The 20,901-nt window shown below is 57.0% G+C and overlaps 8 protein-coding genes across 9 annotated transcripts; 6 read left to right on the forward strand and 2 right to left on the reverse strand.

Moving 5' to 3' along the window:
• Nucleotide 1: 1 nt before the first annotated feature.
• Nucleotides 2–1,210, forward strand: IUM83_05929 (uncharacterized protein; the record flags this gene model as incomplete). Its single annotated transcript, XM_067930093.1, has 5 exons — nt 2–47; nt 128–385; nt 465–610; nt 686–967; nt 1,037–1,210. 5 exons carry the CDS (start codon nt 2–4, stop codon nt 1,208–1,210), a joined length of 906 nt encoding a protein of 301 aa, XP_067782602.1.
• A 2,420-nt stretch (nt 1,211–3,630) lies between these two features.
• Nucleotides 3,631–4,792, forward strand: IUM83_05930 (P-loop containing nucleoside triphosphate hydrolase; the record flags this gene model as incomplete). The annotated part of the gene is made up of 2 exons (XM_067930094.1): nt 3,631–4,642; nt 4,752–4,792. 2 exons carry the CDS (start codon nt 3,631–3,633, stop codon nt 4,790–4,792), a joined length of 1,053 nt encoding a protein of 350 aa, XP_067782776.1.
• A 1,508-nt stretch (nt 4,793–6,300) lies between these two features.
• IUM83_05931 (P-loop containing nucleoside triphosphate hydrolase) lies at nt 6,301–7,239 on the forward strand (the record flags this gene model as incomplete). The annotated part of the gene is made up of 1 exon (XM_067930095.1): nt 6,301–7,239. One exon carries the CDS (start codon nt 6,301–6,303, stop codon nt 7,237–7,239), a length of 939 nt encoding a protein of 312 aa, XP_067782579.1.
• A 128-nt stretch (nt 7,240–7,367) lies between these two features.
• Nucleotides 7,368–7,967, reverse strand: IUM83_05932 (Calcium-activated potassium channel subunit alpha-1; the record flags this gene model as incomplete). The annotated part of the gene is made up of 1 exon (XM_067930096.1): nt 7,368–7,967. One exon carries the CDS (start codon nt 7,965–7,967, stop codon nt 7,368–7,370), a length of 600 nt encoding a protein of 199 aa, XP_067782581.1.
• A 674-nt stretch (nt 7,968–8,641) lies between these two features.
• Nucleotides 8,642–9,998, forward strand: IUM83_05933 (Proteasome assembly chaperone 2; the record flags this gene model as incomplete). Its single annotated transcript, XM_067930097.1, has 6 exons — nt 8,642–8,725; nt 8,852–8,932; nt 9,031–9,142; nt 9,222–9,280; nt 9,372–9,490; nt 9,575–9,998. The coding sequence occupies 6 exons, from the start codon at nt 8,642–8,644 to the stop codon at nt 9,996–9,998; spliced, it is 879 nt and encodes a 292-aa protein (XP_067782580.1).
• A 6,526-nt stretch (nt 9,999–16,524) lies between these two features.
• On the forward strand, nt 16,525–18,975 carry IUM83_05934 (uncharacterized protein; the record flags this gene model as incomplete). Of its 2 annotated transcripts, none has more annotated exons than XM_067930098.1 (1): nt 16,525–18,975. In XM_067930098.1, one exon carries the CDS (start codon nt 16,525–16,527, stop codon nt 18,973–18,975), a length of 2,451 nt encoding a protein of 816 aa, XP_067782773.1. The 2 variants fall into 2 exon arrangements, with proteins under 2 accessions (XP_067782773.1, XP_067782772.1); XM_067930099.1 differs by having other exon boundaries at nt 17,029–18,975.
• A 69-nt stretch (nt 18,976–19,044) lies between these two features.
• Nucleotides 19,045–19,725, reverse strand: IUM83_05935 (40s ribosomal protein s13; the record flags this gene model as incomplete). The annotated part of the gene is made up of 2 exons (XM_067930100.1): nt 19,045–19,265; nt 19,491–19,725. The coding sequence occupies 2 exons, from the start codon at nt 19,723–19,725 to the stop codon at nt 19,045–19,047; spliced, it is 456 nt and encodes a 151-aa protein (XP_067782671.1).
• A 288-nt stretch (nt 19,726–20,013) lies between these two features.
• IUM83_05936 (Ankyrin repeat) lies at nt 20,014–20,580 on the forward strand (the record flags this gene model as incomplete). Its single annotated transcript, XM_067930101.1, has 1 exon — nt 20,014–20,580. One exon carries the CDS (start codon nt 20,014–20,016, stop codon nt 20,578–20,580), a length of 567 nt encoding a protein of 188 aa, XP_067782775.1.
• Between the last annotated feature and the right edge of the window lie 321 nt (nt 20,581–20,901).

The following is a 20,901-nucleotide window of genomic DNA, read 5'->3' on the forward strand; positions in this document are numbered from 1 at the left end:
GCTGCTCTGGGTCGCGGCGACGGCGCTCGGGCGCGTTTTCTATTATGGTGCGGGGCTGCCTGCAGGCGCAGCGCCGAGAGCATGAAGGCCGGAGCGGTTACTGACTGGGACTCTGCTGGTGCTCTAGTGGTTCGTCTGCGCCGTCGCGTGGTGCTCGATCGACTCGCGTGCGGACTCCCGACCGGTGACGTGCATCGCGTCGCGCGCGACTCGTACACGTACGCGGCGCTGTCGCTGCTGTGGCTGCTGCGGCTGGAGGGGCTGCCCAGTCCGCAGGAGCTGGTCTCGCTGGACGAGGACGCTTGCGCGTCGCTGGCGTCCATAAGAACGGTGCTGGCGATTGGAGAGACGCCGTCACACGCGATCATCACCACCGGCCACATCGGTGCGTTGGCCGTTGCTGTCCATGTAGACAGACAGACTTGAGTAGTTGCGCTAACTGGCGGTGGGTTTGGGCCTTGCAGGCTTCTGGGAGATTCTGCCGGCAGTGTTGGCGCGCCCGGTGGTTCCTGTGCAGACGCAGTGGGTCGTGTATCGTCCTCTCCATGATGCCGGGCTGAACGACCTGGTAGCTTCGATCCGCAGCGCACCAGACCGGCACTTGGTTGCGGTGCGTGCTACTTGCTTGCTTGGAACCGAGTGAGGATCCGCTGGTATTTAGCTGCGTTGATGGCCGTGTGCGCAGGACAAGAAGTGCTACGGACTGCTTCGCGATGTTCTGCAGCGCCCCAACATGGACGGCACCACGGCGCAGCTGGTCGGGCTCGTGGCAGACCAGCGCTGTAACAGTGATCACACGCGCGCGGATGTGTCATTCCTCGGTCAGCCGACGCGGTTGGCATCGGGTGCCGCGCGACTGCATTTGGAGACTGGAACGACGCTCTGGTTCGCTGCCGTGCTGCACAATAAGCGCTACTACACGTCGTCCGATCCGACCGAGAAACCCTTCCGTCTCGTACTACGACCGGTAAGAGTTGCTATGTGAAGTATTTGCTGTGACAATCTCCTGATCTGATCCACTTCTTGCTGAATCAAGATCTCAATAAATACTGCTACGATGAGCATGGCCGACCCCAGAATCGAAATAACCGCGCTCATGCAGACCTACGCCTCGATGCTTGAGAAACTGGTGTTTGATTACCCGGAGCAGTATCTCTGGATGCATGACCTGTGGAGCACTAAACACAGAGCTGTGGCATTAGTGGGGTAAGTCAATGCCGTTGGCAGGTGTGGTTGCAGATTTTTCTTGATACTTCGTGACCCGTCCTACCAATCCCAAATCAACTAGTATTCCATTTCCAAACAAACTCAAGATGACGCAGCTCACGCTCGCAAGATTCGTCTTGCATAACAAGCTACAAACGAACGTGCCGGAAACGCTACCTGATGTCCTGTCCGACTTCCTGATCGCTGACATGTCCATCGCACACGCTTGCGAAGTGAGTCCAATAGGTTCGTTTGATCTACTGGAGTTGGTCTGGGCTAGGAGCCGTCGTGGGTTTACGTCGACGTTAGCTCACCTTCTTAGCGCTAACAGAGACTATTACCGATGGGAATTCTCCCAAGCGATGAAGCAGGTTGTTAAGAGAGCTGATTTTTCCATGATCCTATGGCTCCTGGAGCATTTTTCGCGTTGCCCTGTGTCTGCTGAATTGGTCCGTGAGGCCGCTAGAGGTGGTCACTTGTGGGTCTTACAACTCCTCGAAGTTGATCGATTTCATGGCGGCGTCCAGTGGGGCGGTCGGTCCCACACGGAGTGTCTGAGTGATGCCGCAAAAGCCGATCACTGGGAACTGATGAAGTGGTTGCGTGAGCGGATCCATAGGACATCACCTTATATTTACAATGATAACTTGATAGGGATAGCTGTTTCGCAAAATAACCTGGAGAGAGTTAAGTGGCTTGTAGCAAACGACATCGGCGGAAGGACACTTGGTTTTGCATTTTGCCCCAAAGAGCATTGGGCAGGTCGAGATGAGATTTTACATTTTTTGTTGGATGGAAGAGAAGACGATGAAAGTTGTACTGTGAAGATATCGGTGGGCCATGCGGCGCGATTCGGTGATCTTGAAACAATTCAATGGCTTTTAGCCAGAGGCGACCCTATCGAAGATCCGAGTTGTACTTTTGATAGGGCCGTAGATGAAGCGTCCAAGCATTCCCATATCCCAGTGGTACAGTGGTTACTCGAAAAAGTTGATTTTGGCCACAGCTTTGGTCCGGTCAATGCCATGAAGTCAGCAGTCAAGGCAGGGAGACTGGAGGTTGTTCAGTGGTTATGGGAACACTACCCCCAAGATCCAACCATTACTCTTTTCACCTCGACAATGGACATCGCATCTGAAAATGGACACATTAAGGTACTGGAGTTTTTAGATGACATTGAAACAGAATCGCGGGACAAGTCCAAGAGGAGGGGACCAAAACGACCGTGCCAGCGAGGCCGATACCCCGGCTGTACGACTGCTATGGACGGAGCCGCCGCCAATGGACATCTCGATGTTGTAAAGTGGCTCCACGCCTATCGATCAGAAGGGTGCACCACGGCCGCTATCGATCGTGCCGCAGCGAATGGGCATTTAAAAGTAATCCAGTGGGTCTTTTGGAACCGTGACGAATGTGCTACAACTGCCGCAATGGACAATACAGCTTGTCGGCAATTCCATCTACCGTCTTGCTCAGATACTACAAAGAAGAAGACCCGTTGCCTTTGCCTAAACTTGACGCCGCAATCCTTTTACGAAAACCAACTGGCGACTCTAACCTGGTTGAATTTGAATTCCCCAGGAGGCTGCACCACTAAAGCTATGGATGGTGCAGCAGCAAACGGGAATTTGAAAGTTTTAGCGTTGCTGCACAGACAGAGGCGTAGATGCACTACAGAAGCAATGAACTCTGCAGCGAGAGGGGATCATCTTGACACTGTGATATGGCTCCACACGAATCGAAGAGAAGGTGCACAACGGATGCAATCGATGACGCAGCTACTGAAGGTCACCTGAAAGTCATGCAATGGCTGCACGCGAATCGACCGAGGGATGCACGGCGAAAGCGATGAATATGGCGGCTGCAAATGGTCATTTGGGGGTGGTAAAGTGGTTGCTGTTCCGTCGTGGAGAGGTCGAGATTATTCCAGCAATGGAGCACGCTATCGTTTGCAAACAGTTAGAGGTGATGTGGTATCTCGACGCACAACGCTCTGATCACAGCGTGGATCTCCGCCAAATGCGCTATCGCCTCCGCAGTCGCCACCTGTACCAGCTAACCCACGGCCATACCTGATCGGATGAAACTTGGAGTCGGCAACTACCGGTGTACGTAAGAAGAGCTTGTGTTTTCTTTGCTTCCTGGAGGAACCAGACAAGGAGTAGGCTTCGCTAGGGAATTAACCAAAGACGAACACGAAAGTAGTGGAGCCATCCGTCTGTAATTTTGCTCAAATATGATTCCATTCCTGTTTGCTGTCAACAACCAGCACAACCTCCGCCTAACGGGCATGCATAGCTATGCATAGCTAAAACATCGTCACCAACCATTGCTATCAGATATCGTTGGCCACAACGAGCACAGTTCAACTTGATCGGGCCATCACCTTCGCATCTGATTGGCTCGTCATCCTCCAGGTCGCACATGGCTGGGCAGCTGGGCCGAGTGGCGCGGCGATCGTTGCAGCGCGCGGCGCTCGTGCGGCAGCGCTGGCCATGCCGCGGCCACCCTCGTCGGTTGTTGTCCAGCCTCTCCTCTGTCCACGCACCCAAGTCCGACGTCCGCGCGCGCCCGAGCGGCTCCAGGAGCGCCCACCAAACTTTGGTCTCCTCTGCTCCCAACCTGCAGGCGCTGCAGCGCGTACGCCGCCTCCTGCAGCAGCCGCAGCGCCGCGTGCTGCTGCTCACGGGCAGCTCCGCGTCGGACTCGGTCACTCGCGCGGCGCTGGAGCGAGACGCGCCCGCCTTCGAGCTGGAGCGGCGCGGCCACGGCGTCTTCGGCGTGCGCGAGCTCTGCCAGCTGCTGCTGCGCGAGAGCGGCCGTGAGCGCCGCGTCTTCGGCCGCGCGCAGCTGGCGGCGCTGCTGCTACACAACGGCCTGGAGCTGCCGGGCGCGTCGCGCCTCGCGGCCACGTCGACGCTGCAGAGACGCAAGACGGCGCAGGACTTGCTGCAGCTCTTCCGGCTGCTGGAGAGGGAGGGCGTCACGCCCGAGCAGTACTCGGCCGCGGCCGTTGCAGGCGGAGAGCAGGCGCCCCAGGAGCTGGCCGAGACCTACAGGCAGTACCAGGAGCTGCTGCTGCAGCACAATGCCACGTCGTGGGACGGGCTGGTGATGGACGTGCTGGCCATGTGCGGCCTGCAGGAGGGCGCCGGAAACGCGGCGGCGGCGGCGTTCAGTGAGTCGGTGCTGAGAGAATACACGGACGTGGTGCTGGACGACGTGCAGAGGATGACGCCGGCCATGGCGAGGTTCGCCGGCCACCTGTGCGGCCAACCGAGTGTCATGTCCAGCGCGAGCTTCAGTCGCGTGCTGCTGGAAGGAGACGAGTGTCCCCAAACGCAGATCTTAGAGCGGCAGCTGATGGAGACGGCGGTGGGGACGGGTTGTCCGCGTGCGGTGGAGCGCACCGCGTTGGGTGTACAGGACGAGGCAGGTGATGAGCGAGTGAAGATGCGGGCGTTCGCGAAGCAGGTGTTGACACAGAGCGGTGGTGCTAGTGCTGGAATCCCCTCACCTGTTCCGTTGAATTGCTGGCGTTTCAGCACGTCGGAGGCAGAGGAGAGAAGAATCGGAGCTTATCTAGCTGACTGGTTGGCAACTGGAGGCACAGGACACGTCACCGTGCTCTGTCCTTCGCATGCAGATGCAAGCCGTGTACTACTGGCGTTCAAGAAGCAGGAACTCCCAGTTCAATTGGACGGCGATCAGTTCTCTGCAGTCGTCAACTCGAGTGGTGCCCCCATTCATCTTTTTGACGAACCCGGCGTGAACGCAGTGTATTCGCTGCTATGCGCATTGTGTTTTCCAAGCGACTCCCGCCACCTTTACAACGTCCTACGCTCGGATTGCTTTGCTTTTCCGGCCGAGCTGCTTTCGTGGTTAATGGAGAAGGAGCACCGAAGCAACGTTGATCTCTTCTCCGTGCTTGAAGCTTTCGTTGGAACTCGGGGTCAGTCTCTTGGTACCTCGTTAAATCAAAGAGAAGGCGAAGAGATAGAGCTACCGTCGGTGGTTTTTTCTCAGCTCGAGTCTGGCTTAGAGATAGCCGAGTCGTTTGTGAGAATCATCAAACGACTGCGTACTGAGTGCCATCAACAGTCCGCTTCTGAAATTGTTCAGAGCTTTCTGGAGGAAACTGGCCGATTAGAAACGCTGCTGAGTCCTACCTCGCCGAAACAAGAGCGTGAATCTCTGGTTCTGGCCGACTTCCTGCGGGAGCTTGAGACTGCGCAAAATGTCGTAAAAAGTGCCCAAGTGACGTTCGTGGCACCATATTTGATGCAGCTGAGGGAGACCAACTTGACGTCGTCTGCAGCATGGGAAGAAGTATCGCCGGAAGTTACCACTCACAGGCCGAAGACGATTGCAGAGGATACGTGCATTCGCGTCCTTCCTCTGACACCTTACGCTCTCGAGACGCTCACGGCTACAGCAAGTGACGGACAAGCCGACAGCAAGCACATGTTGGTACTGATGTCAATGCGTGACAGCAAGTTTCCGGGGCGTATGAAGCGACTCACTCTACCGCTTCCGTATGATCTCCTGAGCAAACCGTTTCCTATTCAAACACGCTCCGAGCATCTAGAGCAAAGCGAACAGCTTGCGTATGAGGCTCTGACAGTTGGCTCGTATAATGAGGTGGTACTATCTTTTGCAGAGCTTGCGGGTGGTTCGTCATCCAAGCGTGAGGTATTGAGCCGAACATTGCAGCCGATCTGGCGCGAGGGAGATCGACCAGAACCAACCTTAAATGGCAAAGGTGGCAGCAAAGGGGAAAGTGGATCGAGTAACAAGCGAACGCAACATCCAAGCGAGAGATCGTCCACTGAGCGCGTTGCCTCTCCAGATAGAGCAGCCTTTGCACAGAAAACCTCACAATTTTGGTTTTCAGAGGTGGCTGGGTTTCTGCGCGAGTTTGTGCACCGCGTTCTGCTTCCCGTGCTGCACCGTGAAAAGTTGCTGCCCAGCACGAATACTTCTACAAGCCTTAAGACTGGTATCAGCCAAGCCGTCGATGGCCAACACAGAGAAGATCAGGATCGGCCCGAAGGGGTTGCAATAGCCCGTCGTTCGTCAGCGCCAGCAGCAAGCATGTCGTACAAACCTCCCCACTTGTCGTATTCGCAGATATCTGAGTACCTGCGCTGCCCTCACCGCTACTACCTCGGTCGCGTAATGAAGCTGGATGGCGACGTCTCCACGACGATGATGTTTGGACGCGCGTTGCATGAAGGTATTGCTGCATTTGCAAAGACTGTCGCTGCCTCTGAGAAGAACGGTGACCAGACACAAGAGGCGAAAACATTAGCGGCTGTCAGAGCCAAGGAAGCTTTCATGCATGCCTGGGCTGGCGACGGGTACGGGCTTTATGCTTCAAAGGAGCAGGCTTCCTTCCTGCTTGATCGAGGGATGATGGCACTGTGGAACTTCATTGACACTCACCATGGGGACGTGAAGTTGCAGGAGATTGTTCATGTCGAGAAGGAGTTTGCTTTCCACGTACCCGAAGCGAACGTGGAGTTGCGCGGCGTTTGGGACCGCATTGACCGAGTACGTAGTTTCGGCGCTGGGGAGCATTCCCCTTTTGTTATCAAGGAGTTCAAGTCGAACATGGGTGGTGCTGCGCGCAACATGCGCAAACTAGCAGGCGAAAGCCTGCAGCTCAAGATGTACATGTACGCCTTCCGTAAGGTTTTTGGTGAGGCGCCGTATGGAGCGAAGCTGCAGATGATCGGTGGCAACTACGCTGATCCCACCACTAAAACACGAAGACGAATTAGCAGGGCGGGAAATGACGATCACGGATTTGTGCACTTCTCGGAGGATGCGGTCCAAGAAGCCGAGGCTGCCATCGTTGAGGTTGCATCCGGGCTGCGTAGCGGGAACTTTGAGCCCAAGCCTGGTTTTGCCGAATGTGCTTTCTGTCCGTACGCCGGGTCAGCTTGCCATTTTGCTAGTGATGAAGCCTCGTACCATCACCAATCCGAAAGGAGAAATTGTAGTTCTGCAACGAGCTACGGCACGAGTTAATAGACAACGACTTCGTTTCCAATCCGAGCCTAGAAACAAACAATACGATAGTTTACACAGGCACCTTGTTCATGCTTCATAACAACTACTTCTACACCCAAGACTAGAATCTGCCCCTGGAGCCAGGCTCAGAACGCTGGAATGACAATGTACTCGCGGTGCAGCCCAACAGGGATCTCTAACTCGTCGGCCTCCGAGACCGACTGGAGCTTGCGCAGCATCATTTGCTGCCGCTTGAATCCAGCGTATGTGAAGAGCACGCGCGCCCCGGCCACTGTCATGCCCCCCATCCTGTCCTGCTTTCGGTACATGTCTGGGATGGCCACCGGTGGCGTCACGTAGTTGTCATCGCAAAGGGAGTCGTCGTCCGAATCCGAATCGCTTTGGTAGTCGACCATGTACACGTCGTCGCATTCCTCTGTGCCGTCGGAGGACCGAGACTCGTCCTTATCTGCCGAAAGCATGACTGGCCGCAGAAACGGACGGGCGTTTTTGGTTATGGTGTTTCGCCGGCGCGAGAGGTAGTTCTTGAGTCGATCGCGCTTGCGGTGTCGAGTAGATAGCTCAGCTGTCTCGTCGACAGGGTCGATCACCTTGCCCAGGACTTTGTTGATTCGTAAGACCCTGTGGTGGCGTTGAGGAACACTGTCCTCATTAGCGGTGGGAGCGCCAATTGGCTTTGACGTCTGCGTCCGCCGAAAGCTGCGCAGGAGACCTCTCATGGTCATCGTTGTCAGTGGGTGATGAAGCTGGTGACCACTGCTGTAGGACTGGACGAGCAAACGTGCAAACGAGCCCGAAAGCACGCTAAAGACGCTGAGCTGCTTGGCGTCCTAACTCCACTTGAGGAGTATTTTTGAGAGTGGCATCAGAACACTCGCTCGATGTGCTGATGCGAGTCTTGACAGCGCCTCTGCCAATGCGGCGCATCGGATGGGATAAGCATAAGCACAGCCGCTGCTCGATACACAGCTTGGTATTAATCACCTAGCTCTATAATGGCACATGGGGGAGCGGTCAAGCATCAGGACAGAGCCAAACCTGGCCGACACCTACGCGCGGAACCTTCACTGTGGCCAGCTGAACGGCAGGCCATTTTTTCGTACGGTAGTTTGCAGCTTGCAAACACGGCGGAGTTGGGATAAGGATAAGGTGTTGCTATTGATAATAGTCGGACAGCGAGATACACGCGTTAGCGTGCACCTGGTAGTAAGGCGACGCTGGATGTCGACCATCGCGGTGATAATCATCGAGCCTGAACCAAATGAAAAAGGCAACTATACGTCAACATGTATAGTACTGTATACTCGAGTATACATATGTATACGATCCGATACCAGCCAATCCAGATCGAGTATTTAACTCATACAAACCCCAACACAATCCGAGCGTTTGATCAGTGATGGAGTTCTACCCTCAAGATGCGGGGAGTGTCGCCGACGCCGCCGCGTGTGTCGCGCTGTTCGCGGGCCACACGGTGCTGCTGGTAGGTACATCCTCTTCCCCACATCCTCACCTACCTTTTCGTCCAAGTTGCACGCTCCAACTCGCTTTCCTTCCCTCGCAATCTGCTCACAAAGTTGTGTGTCATTCCTTCCTCTCTTGCCCCCAGCCGGCCGTTTCGCAGGCGAATCTAGGCCAATTGACGCTGGATCTGGTCGTCAACACGCTGCTGCAGAACGGCGAGGCCTTTGTGCGTGGAATTAGCGTCTCAGCCATCGTGTTGAGGCCTCATTTGGCCCAGTGGGAGGCTCACAGCTGACCGAAACGTTGTCCCGCACCTTTGAACAGGACGTGCAGCTCACGCGCGTGGGCCACTTGCTCAGTGATGCAGCGCCCCCCATCGCAGGAGGCGCCGCCTTTGCCACGCAGCAGCCGCAGTCGCTGTGTCTGAATCTGGAGGGTGCGTGGCTCAGCTGAGCTGCTGCAGTGGAGTCGGGGGGGGGGGGGGGGGAACGTGCTGACCTGTTGGACTGCTGCAGTGTACCAGAGCAAGGAGAAGAAGATCACTATCGTCCAGCAACGAGGCCCTGTGCTACCGGTAAGAGGTTTATCTGGCAGTGGGTCACTAGTGAAGATAAGGTGTGGACTAACGCACTTGGACTGTGTCTTGGCTTGGTTGCTCGCTGCAGGGCCGAGCGCGTGCGTTCGCGAAAGAATTGGTGGACTGGGCGCTGAGCAGCAAGGTGGCGGCGCTCGGAGTGGTTGCTGGCTGCGACGACATGCTGCGTCACGACCCCAACATGATAAGGTTCGGTTGATGATGCTTCTGCTACGGCTGTTGCCAGCTACTTTGCTGACGCGAATCTGTCTTACTCTGCTTTAACGCTTTCAGTCGTCCGATCCGGACGATCTACTCTGCCGACGCTGCCCAGCTCGATAAAGCTTTTCTGACGCGCTTCGAAGGCCTGACAACCTCCGCCGAGGGTGCTCAAGAAGCGGTGGAGCAGCCTTCCTCGTCTGCCGATCAGTGGGCGCCGATCCGCGGTGCTGGTCTCGCTCCTCTGCTTCACGCGCAGTGCGACGAGCAGAAGTTGCCGTTCATCGCCTGGGTGATGCCCTGCGCGGAGGGCAACAACGTCCCTGATGCTGCGGCCATGGCAACGCAGCTTTTCCGCTCGCTACGAATTGCACCCAAGCAGATAGCCGCGGATCCAGCGACGACTCCCAGCCCCATGCCGCCGATGCTTCCGTTTGCGTTCCCGCCTTCGTGGAACCAGCTCTTTGGTCGTGGCCCCGATGTCTCTCTGTACCTCTAATAGAGATACCTCGTGTTACCAGCTTCGCATTGGGCGCCTTCCAAAACCTAGATAAAACAGTTTAATCGAAAAATTCTGATCCTCCGATTCGGCTCGTTACTTGCCGGACCAAATGCCAGCACATCTTAGGAGATAAAAACCTAGGCCAAAACCATCATTAAAGCTGATCTGTGTCCGGCTACCTTTGCCACTTGACGTAAGAGTATATTAGTCTCATTATGCGGATCGCAAGGGGACAATCGTAAGCTGGACAATTTTTTACAAAAAATCTCTATTAGTAAAGATCTCGTTCGGCGGGAAAGGTCGTTTCGACCCTTTCCGAGCAACCGACCTCGTCATTTGCTTCTCTCGCGCTTCTTCTAGCACAATGTATGGCCCGGATACAAGCTTACTGCTGATGCTCTGTTCATCGTCCCGGACGCGCCGTCGCTCGCTGGAGACGCTCAGGGGCTTGAGGCGGCGGCTGCACGACGAGCACAGGCGCTGGGAGTGGCAGCGACTCGTACGAATGCGCCATTACATCACCCTGGACTGCCTAAAGGATCCTGAGTCTTCGTCCTGGATGGACACGTGGCTCAAAGGAAACGATAAGAACATGATAACAGTCACTAGCCTGTCTCGGTAAGGTCAACATGCAGATTTGAGTGTTCAGTTGGCGTCTAACTATTTCTTGTCATGTAGGGCCTCATTCAAGCTTCTATTATCTCGGTTTGCCTCTCAGTACGAGATCCCAATCTTCTGCGCGAAAGGGGGCCGACCCCGTAAGCTCCAACACCACCATCAGGTGTTGGGCTTGCTTCTAGCTTTCTATGTAAGCTGTGAGCATCGCGGGCGCCTGTGCCTCATGTTTGGGGTCCCCCCAACGACGCTTACCCGCGTGCTTGCAGCTGAAGACGCTCTTACGGCGGCGCTGCGAGGGTTTGCGCCCGCTAGGATTGTATGGCCTACGTTCACCAGGCAGAAGGCTCTAGCTCGTCTAGTGGCAGCAAAGGAGCCCATGCTTCAGTTCACATGGGGGTTCTTGGATGGGTAAAACTACAAGGTACTTACATCAAAATGTGATTTTATTTATTGATGATCTTACCATTCCTGCATCATACTTTTACTTCACAGGTGCAGACCGAGATATCCAGAATGCCCATTATAATGGCTGGCTACATGGTGTGTTCGTCACCGGCACTCTATGTTTTTCGGCGGACGGGCTCATCGTTTGGGCGAAACATAACTGTCCAGGATCCTGGAACGATGGTGATACGAGTCTAGACTTCCGGCGTAAGCTAGCCTCGGCGGAACTAAACCCCGACGCTCGCTATGGTGTTGTTGCGGACAGTGCTTTCCCCTGCAGTGGGAACATGATCGGCAGAATCATGACACCCCTGAAGGACGGAGATGCGAGTAGACTGGTGCCGTCAGTTCGTGCGGCGGCTAGGGCGTTATCAGGGGCAATAACTTCGATTAGACAAAGTGCGGAGTGGGGAATGGGTTCTGTCGAAAAGGTCTATCACCGGTTGCTGATGCCGTTGCCGTACGACCGCAGCAAACGGCAGCAGCGCTTGGACAACCTTTTCCGGCTTGCTAATTACAGGGTGAGAACAGTCGGTATTAGTGAGATTCGAACCACGTTCCTTCATGGCGAGGGCGACAGGAGATACACAAGAGTGAGTTGAAATTGATTACGCAGATAATGCAAATTGAATGCACTACTTCTTCCTCCTTGCACGCGCATTTTATCAAGTACTACTTGCTCTTGTGAATCGTAGAAATCAGTAGCATCATTTGCTCGTGGCGCTGCCGAGCTTCGGCACGGTCTTGCTCGAGACGAGCTTGAAACTGTCGGCGACGCTCGGCCTCTTCTTCTCGACGGTCCGCTCGAGCTGCTTCCTCCTTCTTTTCCGCAGCTTCGAGGTGTTTTTGTGTGTCCTCACGGTCTTGTTGACGTCTGGCTTCGACAAGCGCAGCTTCATCGCGGCGAACCTTCTCTCGCTCCTCTCGCTCTCGCTTTTCCTCTGCACACCGCTCATCTCGTTCTTCTCGTCGCCGCTTCACCTCTGCTTCGGCTTTGCGATCGGCGTCTTCGCGAAAGATGAGCAGTAGCTCCTTCATTTCCGATCCCATTGAAGCGTGAACAGCCTCTGCTTTTTTTAAATCTTTGTCAATAGAGTCCATTCGTTTCTTGGCCTGGTTTCTCTTCGACGTAGCGTACGTTGTCGTCACCGAACTCTCGGACGCGGAGCTTTTGGTTTTTGCTCCTGGATCGCGCCCACCCATTGCTTCGAAGTTGTCCCGAAGTACCCGTAGATCCCGCCCTCCCAGGCGATCACTGGTAGTGTACAGTCGTTTGTGTTTTTCCGACTCCACTTCATCGGAAGCTGCACGATCGGGGTTCCTCATCAGGTGGGCCCCTCAGGCGAAGCAACCGAAGCCAGAGGTTGGCTGTCGCGTCTGGGGCGGCCGACTGCTCTCGGTGTCACTGGCGTGGGCCTTGCCGATGCCCTGGAAATTGCTCGAGTGTCATGGATCGTTGAGGTGGTCGCAATATGATTGCTTCGCGCCCCTCCAGATCTCGCTTGGTCTCCTTGCGTGTCACTCTCCTCTTCATCGCCAAGATTGGCGTTAGTGTGCTGGAAGTCAGCAGCGAACTCGATCGGAACGAGGCCTTGATGGGTCATCACGGCCCCTGCCAACACAGACTCGCCGCCGTGAAGCTCGGAAACTGGAGGGATAGGGGGACCACGAGGTTGGTTGGCGTCAGCCGCCTCGGATGTATCCGCCTCTGAGCTTTTCTCGTCCTCGACCGAGTTGACAGAAGAGACCGAGGCGTCATCCTCCTCCTCCGCCTCTTCTTCTTCCTCCTCCTCCCGCTGTTTGTTGATCTGCTCACGGTTGATGTCGCCACCTCCCTTGGTCGAGACTGATTTCGCCCTCGATCTTCCATTGAAGGTCCTGTTCACCTCGTCCGCGAAGAGGGCGGCGTTGACCTCGCCCATGAGAGCTTCATCGTCGTCGCCATTGTCGTGGCCATCGTGCGAGGTATGCACCCCTCCTTTCTTCTCTATCTCATACTGCGTTTCATGGGCCAAGAGGATAGCTCGCTGCCTGAGCGTGAGGCGGTCTCCTTGATTGCCCGTTGGTTTGGGTTTTCCGTAGAGCTTGCGGAACTTCCTTCGCAGTGAGTCGAAATCGCGTTCACGCCAATTTGGATCCTTGGAGCCATTGTAATCGGTTGCCAGCGCCATCCACATATTCCTACCAGTTGGTAGGAGTTTGGCGGCCAAATCGCAGATAAGAAGCTCCTCCTTAGCACTGTAGTTCTGGTATCCTTGCTGTCGTCCTCGCTGTAGGTAGATATGTAAGATACGGCGCAGGTTAGCCCCGAAGAGGAAAACATCGATTGGAGACATCGAGCTGTACGAGACGCACCGCCATATTCTCCGACGTTGCTTGCGTCGAAGCCGTCGAGCGGGCGAATGAACCCATCGCGTCCTGGGTCAGATGTACGATGTTCAGTATACAAGACAGGAAGCTTCGAATTTCAAAAGATTTCATTACACAACACGTACACCATTTTTATATACCTACGTGCGGTGGATTCACGCAGACTCCGAATCCTGGTGCAAGTGCTCCAGGTGACGATGTTGGCATCCCGACCACCCGCAGCGACAGACAAACCACAACTTGTTGCCGTAGGAAACCGTCACCTCCTCGCCCGGGTAAATGTCACGAATACTGACGGCGACCACCGTCAGCCTTTGACCCGTTTGGACTTCATGGAACCGGGTGCTCGGATTGCAGGCATGGTTCATGAAGCGGAGATTGCCGCCCACTTTCAAGGCGTCGATGCCTATGAACTTGCTTCCCGTGCTCCGAGTGCGAAGATGCATTCTGTAGCCATCGTTGAACGGGCCGTTCTTGCACGGCGGCCCGAACAAGTCCATGTGGCCCAAATACTGCCCGATGACTTCGCCAGCAGGAATAGCAGCCTGCGCCACCAAACCGCGCATTCCAGTGCGCAGGTTGCGACCGATAGCGAGCGCACGGCTTTCGTGAAGCCCATTGCCACACTCGGCAGCAAAGGTGCAGTTGTACTCCGTGCAGAATCTGCTGCTTCGAGCGTTGAGGCAGGTGTTAGCTTTGCACCGTTCTTCGCATCCACAGCCAAGCCCCCCTCTCACCCCCACGCTGACGGCTGGAAACTTCCAGCGGCGCGGATTCAGCTGTGCCGATGTGAACTGCACGTCATCTGGCCACGACTCGAGCTGCCACTCGTCGCGAGGTGGGTTCGCTGAACCGCCTTCGACAACAGTAAACCCGGGAGAGCTCGTGAGCAAGCAAGCGACCGATGGGCGTGCAGCTGGGAGCGGGGAGCCGATGAGCGGTGCCGTCTCGGAATCGTCGCTGTCGGAGGCGACCGCCTCGGTGTACCATCGAGGAACAATCTCTGCTCGTTGTTGCTGACGGGTCCGGAAGGGGCTTTGGGGTGACCACGGAGCCACAGTGCTCGCTTGGGAACTTGCCGTCGCAGGAGAGTATGCAGCATCTGGGATCGGAGCCGATCGCGCAGGCGTGCCTGGAAGCGATGATTCCGTCTCCGTGCTCTGGCTGGAACGAGGACTGGGGAGGCTTTCACTCGACGAAGCAGGCGGGGAGAGCTGAAACTCTGCAAGCGGCGCCACTTGCATCGTCACCGACGCGTTGACTCCTTCAGGCAGCACAACCCGGCCTGATCGCGTCCTTGGCGACGCCGACAGTAGGTACTTGGAAGCAGCGGGGGCTCCGGCGCCGGAGGCCATTGGAGCTGGTTGCGCGGATATCTCTCTGAGCGGCTCCTCTTCGGCGGAGGACGTTGAGCGTGGCGACGCTCGAGAAACTCGTGTCGTGACGGTAGTCGTGACGGTCGTGACGGTCTTGATGACCGTCAGTACCGTGGTCTTCTTAACCTTCGCGACGTCGTTGGACCCCGTCGACGGTTTCGTGGGCGCGACAGCAACGGTGGCCGAAGGCACTGAGTTGCCTGGTACAACCACAGCGGCCTCGCTGCATGGCTCTCCTGAAGGCGGATTACAGTGGATCGACTCGGCCGCAGCGGCGCTGGAACCCAGCGCGGCGGTGATCTTGCGGCGCTTGGTGTCGAAAGCAATCGAAGTCTCGAGGACACTGCTTGCCGTGTGGCGGCGCTTGCTCGGTGGAGACGAATGCATGGTTGCCTAGGCAGGGGATAATCGATAGTTTAGATGAATGAACAACTACATTAACTCGCACTGTACGTACACGTTCGTAGCAGGCAGGCGAGGACTTCGGCACGAGGAGTCCAGATTCGAAATGAGGCGTGCGCTCTGCAAGCGCGCGCGCTTTCGCACCTTAAGACCCTCCAAGATCGCGCGCGCAACTTCAATTCAAATGAAATCTCTAAATAAGGGAACTGTTTGAACCCATACATTCTTTAAGATACTTTTTAATCGAGTTGCCAAATAAGGGGGCTATTAAACGGGCGACCAAACCCATTTTCGAATTGTTTGAACGGACACTTTTTTGATCCTTCAAACAATTCCGTTTAATCGCTCCGTTTAATGACCAGTTTAATCCCCCCTACCCCTAATGACCAAACCGTTTTATATAGGTTTTGGAAGGCGCCCATTGCCTCGATAATGTTTGCCGCAGATAGCTTCACGTGCGAAAAATAGTTTACAGGTGCTGGATCAAGAAGAACCTGAAGCAGTGGGTAATGGTTAGCGATGCGAGGACTTTGGCTGGAGGTGTAGATACGAAGGACTCAAGCCACTCCGTAGCTGATGAGCCACGAGTCGAGTTTGTACCAGCGCGGATTCCGAAGCTGGTCGCAGCATCTCCTGCCCCAGTTATGAGCCCTCCGAAGACAGCACAAGCCCTGCAAGCAGATATGTATGTTGGTAAAAACAACGACTCGTGTTCGCGATGGAACTCTCATGACTAATTTCCATTTACCTGACAGATTAGAGCTAGCAAAAGCACTCGAGAACGTGAATATGCAGCGTCAAAAACTACTGAGCAAGAGCGCTAGCCAGCCGTCTGTGCGACTGGAGCCTTTAAACTCCTCAGACTGCAGGCACGCAAAGCCCAACAACTGTGAGTAGCTTCACTGCTACTAAGTACAAGCTATCGCCCAGCTCATCTAACTTGCTGTCAGCGAGCAGGTTGCGACTCCTTCACCGATCTTATACTGTGCGACTGTGGTGAGGAAATGCGTCCTGCGGATGAGAGGTTCCATCTGCAGCACGAGTGTCCTCTTCGAATGGTTCGCTGCGTTCGGCCGGGATGCACCCAATTGTTTCAGGCTTCAAACCGTGAGCTGCACGAACAGCGCGACTGCCATTTCACGCGACACACAAGACAACTACTTCGAGATCGAGATGATGGAGATACCCCAGTGGAGTGCGAGTTGTGCCACGAAACGCGCTTCATCATCAGGAAACGCCACTTGCAGAGCCATCAATTGTACATGTGCGCAAAGCGCCGCGTTGCTTGTCGCTTTGCTGAGTGGGGCTGCGAGATGAAGTTCCCCCAAGAGGAGCAAGAAGCGCATGAAGCGAGTCAATGCATCGTGGCTGAGCGACGAAGAAAGATTGCCGCCGACGCACTTCTGGTGAACGAGGAGATCATTTGCGAGTGGTGCCAGCAGAAGGTGAAGAAGCGCAAACTGCTCGACCACCAGGAAGACGAATGTCCTGAGCGCGAACGACCATGCCCAAACGCGGTCAACGGATGCAAGGAGTGGGTCCCTGTAGGTAAATTTGACGAGCACCTTCGTACCGATTGCATCGTGACGATCGAGCGGAACACCCTGGCAGCGAGAGCCCGTGAAAAGAACTCGCCGGTAACTTGCCCAGAGTGCGGGGTGGTGGTCCGACTGCGATATCTCGAGCGACACTTTCGGGACGAATGTGTGAGCCGCGTCGTGCCATGTAAGAATGCTGCCCACGGATGCAAAGCGCGTCTGCGCTGGCGAGACCGGCACTTGCACGAAGACTTCATGTCACTCTCGAAGGACCGCAGCATGATTGAGTTCAAGACCGGGGGCAACGCGTACATCGCTATTAACAACAGCAAGAGCCAAGCTCCGTCTCAATTGTCCGTCGATCTGCCGCCTCCGTGGACTGCAGAGTATTTCCTGTGGATGGTCGACGCGGACGAGGAGATCCTGTCACTGCACCGAAGCAGCTTGGAGTTGATGGAGACCGTTGTGGTCAACACGCGCGAGAACGAGCAGTGGCAGGCCAAGTCTGACGCCTGCAAGAAGAAACTCAAGGAACTCAAGCAGAAGCGCAAGCGCAAAGTCAACGACAAGGTTCAGGGGATCGGAACTCACCTCTCTGGCGAGGAGATGTCGAACGCAGCCAAGCAGCTCGCGGAGGATTTCAATGACGCCGAGAACGGGCTGCTGGCGACTCGGAAGGAGGTCACGTTGGCTCGAGGCTGGATCGAGATCAACCTGTTCGAAGCCAAGCGCATCTTGGACACCGATGTGCCCGACGAAGAGTCCAAGCAGGCACTTGGTGCCGCGATCACCGATCAAACCACGCAGTTTCTGCAGGAGAGGATGTTACTGGTGCAGTTGCTGCCGGAAGCTGAGCGCGCACTGCTAAGTGACCTGGAAGCTTGGGTGAAGCAGCTCACGGCCGGCAGCCCCACCAAGGAGAGCAAGGCTGAGCAGCAGCGTAAGGCTGCGGAGCAGAACAAGTTGCTAGCCAAGCGCAGCGAGTTTCAAGCTCAGCTGGAAGCGCTGGACCCGGACAACGCCGACACTACGCGGCTGCAGCGCCGCTACGAGCGCGAGATCGCCAAGGTGGACGCCAAGCTGGCGCTGGTGTCGGAGAACAAGCCTACGCGGCTGCTGGAGCGCTGCGGCCGCCACATCATCGCGTCCTCGGCCAAGAACGTCATCTCCCTGGTGGCAGGACCGCGCGGAGAGATCTCGTTCTACCGGCCGTCGGGCGCCAAGGCAGCGCGCGAAGTGAGCCTCCAGACGCGCCTGGAGCGCAACCGCTGGAACCACGTCGCGCTCTCGGCCAGCGCCAAGGAGCTGAGTCTGTTCGTGAACGGGGAGCTCCGGAGCATCAAGCGCGGCGTGTTCGACCTGCCGCTGAGCCGCATCGGCGCCAAGGAGCCGGCCGAGGCGTTCCAGGGCTACCTGCTGGAGGCGCGCTACTGGAAGGAGTGTCGGAGCGTCCAGCAGATCCAGCAGCACGCTTGCTCCATCCTGCACGTGGCCAAGTGCCGGACGCTGCTGGGCTACTGGACGTTCGAGGAGGGCATGGGCGACCTGGTGGACGACATGGCATTGAAGCTGCCGCGCTCCGCGTGCTTCGGCACGGCCTGGGTGCTGTTCGACACGCCCGAGGTGCGTCGGCGCTTCGGCCTGCCGCCCACGCCGTCCCTGCGCGACCAAACCTGCTGCGTGGTGAACCAGAAGCTCAAGCTGCTGGCGCAGCGCGCGCGCGACCGCGAGCTGGACATGGTGCCCTGCCGCCAGCACTGCGAGCAGCTCGTGCCGTTCCGCGGCCTCGAGCGCCACCACCGCGTCGAGTGCGTGCACCGCCTGGTGGTGTGCAAGGAGGTCGGCTGCGAGCAGGTCTACCGCTCCAGCGGCGAGGCCGAGCACCTGCGCGTCAAGTGCGCGCGCCACCTGCTGCGCGACGAGCTGGTGCGGCGCTACCACGGCAAGCGCGAGCTGGTCGAGTGCATCCTCAACTGCGCGCAGCTCGTGCAGAAGCGCTTCATGGCGCTGCACTGCCACAAGGAGTGCGCCAACCGACTCATCACGTGTCCGTGGACGGACTGCGGCGAGACCATCGTGGCCAAGACGCTGGCCAGGCACCTGCAGCGCGACTGCCGCAGCCAGAGCAAGGAGAGCAACCGACTCATGGTGGAGAACGCACGCAGACGGCAGAAGGCCAAGGAGCAGGGGCTGCTATTGGATGGGGAGCAGGAACAAGGAGGTTGATCAACCCAGCAATCGGACACGTTGTATTGCGGTCACGCTAGCAAGAAGCAGGCTAGAAGCAGAGCGCGCTTAAGCCACCAGCGTCGAGGCCGTGGCGGACTCGTACTTCCAGTTGGGCGAGAGCTTGCGGTTCTTGCGGTAGTAGCGAGCGAGGCGGTGGATGCGCGACTCGATCAGAATGAGGCGGAACTTGGAGTCCTTGTCCTGACGGTTGCGCTCCAGGTGCTTGCGCACGGCCACGGCCTTCTTGATGAGCATGTACAGGTCCTCCGGCAGCTCCGGGGCCAGGCCTGGTCATCGATAGCCAACACCCGCGTACCCCCACGTCAGACGGAGAGGCAGAGCCATCGGATCCATCGCGTCAGGTGATACCGAGCACGCAGCCAGAAATAGCACGCCAAGAATAGCACAGATTACGTCAGCAGCCGCGCATTACACTCAAAAGACTACGTAGGCCAGGCCAGGACGGGACCATCGATCCTGCCGGGCCTGCGGAATGTGGACGATGGACGCACCGTTCTTCTTGAGCAGACGCAGCACCTTGGAGCCGGTCACGCTCTTGACCTGGGCAATGCCGTGCGAGTCACGCAGGATGACGCCGATCTGCGACGGGGTCAGGCCCTTCTTGGCGAACTTGCAGATGTGGTCCTCCACGTCCTCGGCCGAGACCTTGAGCCACGAGGGCGGCGAGCGCTTGTACGGGCGAGCGGACTTGCTCATGCCCTTGCCGTGAGAGTGCATGCGACCCATGGTGACTGGAGAGGGGGGAGTGGCTTTGACTTGCTGGAGAGGAGATCAAAGAGTGAGCCCAGCCGCGAACTGGCGGCAATGGCGCTGACGCCCCAGCCAACCAACGGCCGGGCTGATGCGGCCGCACGATTGGCAGAAATGCGTATCATCCAGCGCTCCCATTGGCTGGTACGCGACTTAACTACTGTCATCCCTCGATAACTGTCCCGTACATACTATCGCTATGATTTTTGTGCGGACTTAGCCGAGGGGTGGCACTGACTGACAACCATCGAGCGGCACACACCAATGGGCAGCGACGACGAGGGCGTGGCGTTCCGCACGAACGCGCTGGACGTGGTGGGCTCCTGGCTGCTGGGCGGAGACGACGTAGCGGACGCCAATGACGCGGCGCAGCAGCGCGCGCTGGAGCAGACGCAGCGCCGCCCCGTGACGCTCTACCGCCCGTCGTCCGCCGGCAGCAGCAGCGACGGCAAGAGCCTGCCGAGCCTCACGCGGCCGAACGCCGGCCAGCAGGACGCGGCGCTGACGGAGCAGGAGCGCGAGATGAAGCGCAAGCTGCTGCGCAAGCCGCGCGGCAGTCGCGCTGAGGAGGCGGCCAAGGCCGAGCTGGAGGCCGAGCGCCAGCGCGACGAGGCGCAGGACGAGGAGGAGCAGGAGCTCGTGCGCCTCAAGACGCAGGCCGCCAAGGCGGACAAGAAGCGCAAGCGCACGGCGCAAGACGAGCTGCTGGACAAGCTGCGCGAGGAGGCGGCCAAGAAGAAGGCCAAGAACCAGAAGCGGAAGCTGCAGCTGCAGCGCAAGAAGCAGCAGCAGCGCGAGCAGCAGCAGAGCGGGGTCGCCGCCGCCAACTGATAGACGGGACTTGTAACTTAACGATGTAGACGCGGGTTAGCGCACGAGTTCGGGGGCTGGTTGCGTGTGTTTGTGTTGTGCTCAGGACAGCAATGCTCACGATGGGTGTGGAAGATTGGCTAGGTGGGCTGCTAGGTGTTTTGCGCAGCAGGTGGATCGCAATGCATCATGACAGCAGCCCTGCTCGCTGGTTCATGTCGTCTGCATGTAGTTGATCTTGACCCGAGTGTGAAGGACAAAACTCTTTGACGTTAACTAGCCCTTGCCGAAGAACGAACCCAGTGAACACTACTCGATGAAGCATTTGAGCACGCGGTTCTT

This window comes from Phytophthora cinnamomi, assembly GCF_018691715.1.
Source record: "Phytophthora cinnamomi strain GKB4 chromosome Unknown Contig104, whole genome shotgun sequence".
In the NCBI taxonomy this organism is placed as follows: Eukaryota; Oomycota; class Peronosporomycetes; order Peronosporales; family Peronosporaceae; genus Phytophthora; species Phytophthora cinnamomi.